The sequence below is a fragment of the Nansenia antarctica genome, assembly GCF_963989245.1.
Source record: "Nansenia antarctica genome assembly, chromosome: 6".
In the NCBI taxonomy this organism is placed as follows: domain Eukaryota; kingdom Metazoa; phylum Chordata; class Actinopteri; order Argentiniformes; family Microstomatidae; genus Nansenia; species Nansenia antarctica.
In genome coordinates, this window is record NC_137676.1 from 16283303 (window position 1) to 16288302 (window position 5000).

Below are 5000 nucleotides of genomic sequence, written 5' to 3' on the forward strand. Positions count from 1 at the left end.
ACCACGATGTAACGCTCGATGGCCAATACAACCAGAGCCCAGAGGGATATTTCCCCTGAGAGACACACAGCAGTACAGTACGTATGTTATAGCCTCACACACACACACACACACACACTGTACAATATAAAACAACGGCTCATAGAATTACGCCTAATCCTAACAGATTTCCCCATGCATTCTTATGCTCTCACATAGAGCTTACATACTGCATACCGATAAAGACAATATCAAACAGTTATTATACATTGTACAACAGTTAGTTCTGACAAAGTAATTTGATTGGACAAGAGGCATTCCATGAGTTACGATATACAGTATAACAGCACTGGGACTTTTTTTTTTTTTTTTTTAAATTTGTTTTTCAGATTTTATCCCTTTTTCACCCAATTTGGTAGCCAATTTAACCCAACTTAGCATCCAATTATCCCCTGCCTATTGCATTGGATCCGCCGCCCGACCCCGTGGCCGGCAGTCCCAGAGGAGGGCGCCAGGCAGACTAGGCTGACTGGCTCCTCGAGCCCAGTACCGTTATTCCGGCACCCCAGGGGGCGGTGTTGCGCGACGGATCCTAGTCCAGAAATACTCCTATACCCTCCCTCGGAAGCGGCCGGCCAATATGCCGCTTCCCGTGTGCCTCGGCCATATTCTGGATCTGGCGAGCCGGGATACGAACCCCGGCCCCGGTGGGCAGCATGCACTAGCGGCCAGTGCGTAGACCGCTACACCACCGCGGGGCAGCACTGGGACTTTTAACTATATGTATCTCTCCGCTGCACAGATGTTCTAAATAAATGACCTTTAATAAGACGACATGTTTGTGTTCAGGTTACTAGGCAACAGTCCATTTGAAGTTCAGTTGCGGAACTATTTTTTGTTTATTTTTATGATTAAATAAACAAACAAATCATAATCTGTTGTCGCTTATTACTGTTAACTAATAAATCGCGCTGTAGAACTGTTGTAACTGCGGCCTCGTACCTACGACCGAATCACAGCCGTGCTGATATTCAGTATAACACACTCCCTCTCGTGTGATATTGCTTAATTATTACCTCACCTCAACGTTACAGTAAACGACAGATCAAGGGCATTTACAGTGCATGATCCAGTCGGTTTGATGTTTCACCACGCATCGCGCTAACAATGCTTAGGTTGTGGGTTTGATTCCCTCTGGGGATCATATATACTGCAAAATGTCTGCACTCACTGCGATGTAAGACTCAAAGCGTCAGCTAAATGGCGTAGAGAGACAGACAGACAGAGACAGAGACAGTCAGTCAGGCCTCCTCATATCTTACCCCCCATCGTGGCGAAGAACCCCTCGATGTTGCACCCGGTGACCCCCAGGATGAAGTAGCCGTTGAGGGCCGTGTAGAGGGTCACCGTGAAGCCGCCCACCACCATGAAGAGGTCGGCCACCGCCAGGTTCAGCAGGATGAAGTTGAGGGGCGTCCTCAGCTTCTTGTTCTGCACCGTGACGTAGAGCGTGAGGAAGTTGATGGGGAAGGAGGTCAGGATGAGGAAGATCATGTAGGCGGCCACCAGGGAGTACTTCCAGGGTTCCGCCAGGTAGTACTGGGGGTACTCGAAGGGGCTCCGCACGACCCCGGTCTTGTTGGACATGGGCACGAAGAAGTTGGGCCCCATGGTGCCGTTCATGGCTGCTGCTGTTTCGGGTGGGAGTGTGGTGTGTTTGTTGTTTGTGTGTGTGTGTGTGTGTGTGTGTGTGTCTATCTCCTCTGGGACTTTGAGAAAAGAGAGAGGAAGCGACGTTCCCCCTCTGAGATGAGATCAGGTCATAAAATGTTCTCTTGCTGTAAGGTTGGATGAATGGATGGATGGACGGACGGACGGACGGATGGATAGATCCTGCCGGTGAGAGGTAGTGTGCTCTGCAGCCCCCCGAGGCGGTGCGCAGCACCTTTTAACAGCCCACTAGGATTAGGGAGGTGCATGGACTTGGGTGTCAGCATGGACAGATTGAGGTCACTCTCTCTTTCAAACCAACACACACACACACACACAAACACACACACATAAGCGCACACTTCGTACCCACTAATCCCAGGGGAGAAGTGAAACAACCTAGTGTATAGTGAGTGAGTATACTTGTGTATGTTGTGTATAGCATTCTCAAAGACAAGGGTTGTTATCTACGGTACAGCTGACATACATCTATGTCATCAACACGAGACAATGCGTCATAAAGACGTTGGCACCCATTACCTATTTAATAGGGTTAGGGTTATTTAATAGGGTCCTATTATTTAATAGGGTCCTATTAGGTAGTCTCCCAATTCCTGTTTATCTCGGCTATGGGGAAGGGAGGGAGGGAGGGAGGGAGGCAGGGAGGGTGGATATGTATGATTGTTTGTGCTATGTTAGAACAATTGCAAACCCTAATAAACTGATTTTTTTAAATAAATAAAGACATTTGCTAAAGAGAGAGAAGAGTAAACATGCTAGCATACACTATAGACCAGCACAAGCTAAATGCTGCCAGTGTGGATTCTTAACAATTTATACAATAGACTGTACTTGGCTGTCAATGTAATTTCCAGAAATGTTCAGCTCATTTGCATGAGTGGTAAAATAATCCTTAAGCTTTAACCACCGCGGCATAGAACGCTCTTCACATTAGGGTGGAGAGGAAAACCCCCCCAAAAATGTATTTCTATGGATCACACATAGAAACAAGAAGTGCTTTGTTTGGCTTCTTCTGTGGGGCGGCGCGCACACACGCACACGCGCACGCACGCACACGCGCACGCACGCACACACACGCACGCACACACACACACACGCGCACACGCACACACACACACGCACACGCACACGCACACACACACACTCCAATCCTGTGGTAAACAAAACTGTGAGACGATAATAAGTCTGGTGTAAGAACTGTGAGGCAGCCAGACAGAGTGCCCCGAGGATCACAGAGAATGAGATCAACACACTGCAAATACACACACACACACACACCCACACCCACACGCACACACACGCACACACACACACACACACCCACACCCACACCCACACGCACACACACGCACACACACACGCACATGCATGCACACACACACACACACACACACACACAAACATACACAAATAACTCTGAAACACACAAGGTCATACCATTAAACAAAGTAGAGCATACAGAAACTTTTCATTGAAAAAAGCTGAAGTGCCTTCACTTTAATGATATAAAAAATACAATGAAATCCAATTGACATTTGTAAACTAGACAAGGCCAAAACAACAGTGCCATCACACCCTAAAATAAATTCTATGTGACAGAGATGTCTTGTTCCAAAGACACATTTAGGCCAAAGTGTGACACACCACAAACAGTACAGACAATAAATACATTGTGGTGAGCTAATTAGTGAGTTATTTCATATAGACCTGCTGTATATTCTCTGTCCCTTTAAGATGATGTAATCTCTGTGATAGGCGTGAGTAATCTGATCCCGTTAATCCTATCAAGTTGATCAAAACATATAACACAGGAGAGGGAGGATCAAATAAAAACATCCTGTCTCAAAGATAAAGGACAACCGTAAGCGGACTAGTAAGGGCTGATGATGGACCAGAAAACCGGGGGGTTGAGTGAGGTCAGTTGGGGTCATCGATGGGTCTCCTACAGTATGGACAGCAGTTATGCTGCAGTACCAGCAGCTCGTAGTCCTCACTGTGGAACATCTACAGGAGACACACAACACAGGAATAGATGAGAAAATAGCCCAGGCTTTCTGCATGTGTGTGTGTGTGTGTGTGTGTGTTTGGGCTACTTCACCTGGAAGCAGGAAGGACACATGGTGATGCTGACGTCAGGCAGCAGGGAGCGGTAGTACTGCCAGAGGAGAGGCTTGGGCCAGCGCTTAATCAGGACGTCCCTCCTACTCATGGAGCGAAGCACCGAGCGACTGACACTCACCTTCACAAACTCAGAGCCCCCTTGCTGTAGGGACACACACACGCACACACACACACACAAACATAGGAGAATATTCTCAAATGAGGGTTTCATCTCCTTTTCCCCCGTCCCCGTCCCTGTCCCCTCCCGACCTCCCCTCTTCCCTCTCTCCCTCCATCCTTTCATCCCTCCCTCCTGGCAGCGGTAGCCTAGTGATTAGAGAGGCCGGCTAGCAATCGGAAGGTCTCTGGTTCGATCCCCACCTCAAGAGGGAGCTGCATGTGCCCTTGAGCAAGCCACTTAACCCCTAATTGGTCCAGGGGACTATGGATGACCCTGTGCCTAGAACAAAAAATACCACATTCCAACAATTGACTGACAAGTTGATTGCATGGCAATAAAACTATTATTATATTATTATCCTCACCTCAAAGCTGAGCTTGGCCATAAAGGGGTCTTCCTCAGTGTCATCCATGCCGTCGTCCAGCTTTAGAGACTGGGATTCTGATAGAGGCTAAGGAAGCATCTCCCAACACACATATTCCCCTAGTACACATGCAATTAAAGGGACCGTCAATATCCTAATCCTAATGAATCATCATTTCTTAATCTATCATGTACCTTAAATGACGTCCGCTGTAGCAAATGAAACGATAGGTGCTTCACAGGCAGCGTCACTACCGGTCAAGAGACAACATCGAAGATAAATGATCGATTTAGGAAATGATGACTTTTGGGTGAACTATCCCTTTAACGGACTCAATAAACAATTGAAAAAAGACACTGCATTTACATATTAAAAAAGAGAAGTGACACATTAAGCCCTCCTGTTTGAGAGCAGGATAGAAAGAGGGGGGGTACTAAAGACGCCTAGTCAGGTCTTTCAGACGGCGTGTGGTTTCCTAGTAACAGACCTGACCTCCTCGCCCTTGGGGAGAGGCAGGTTAATCCCAGGCTCTGGTTCTGAGGCTACAGTGTCATTAAGACGAGAGGCCAGAGCTCCTCTAACCCTATTAGCTCCCAGGGCTCAGGTGACTTAGCTCTGACAGCTTACACCACACTTACGTCAAGA

General features: G+C 47.5%; 2 protein-coding genes across 3 annotated transcripts in view; both read right to left on the reverse strand.

Moving 5' to 3' along the window:
* Positions 1-1662, reverse strand: part of exorh (extra-ocular rhodopsin) — a gene marked incomplete at both ends in the record, with an annotated part of 3257 nt that extends 1595 nt beyond the window's left edge. The window contains 2 exons of the mRNA XM_080533618.1: positions 1-55; positions 1302-1662. The exon at positions 1-55 is cut by the window's left edge and continues 114 nt beyond it. Coding sequence (XP_080389744.1) covers positions 1-55; positions 1302-1662 — 416 coding nt within the window. The remainder of the gene's footprint in view (positions 56-1301) is intronic.
* Positions 1663-3342: 1680 nt separating this feature from the next.
* ift122 (intraflagellar transport 122 homolog (Chlamydomonas)) overlaps positions 3343-5000 on the reverse strand; it is a 29890-nt gene continuing 28232 nt past the window's right edge. For both annotated transcript variants that reach the window (XM_080535364.1, XM_080535363.1), the window contains exons 27-29: positions 4356-4432; positions 3809-3973; positions 3343-3714 (exon numbers count right to left, since the gene is read on the reverse strand). In XM_080535364.1, the coding sequence (XP_080391490.1) occupies positions 3628-3714; positions 3809-3973; positions 4356-4432 (329 nt within the window). In that variant the 3' untranslated portion in view covers positions 3343-3627. The remainder of the gene's footprint in view (positions 3715-3808; positions 3974-4355; positions 4433-5000) is intronic.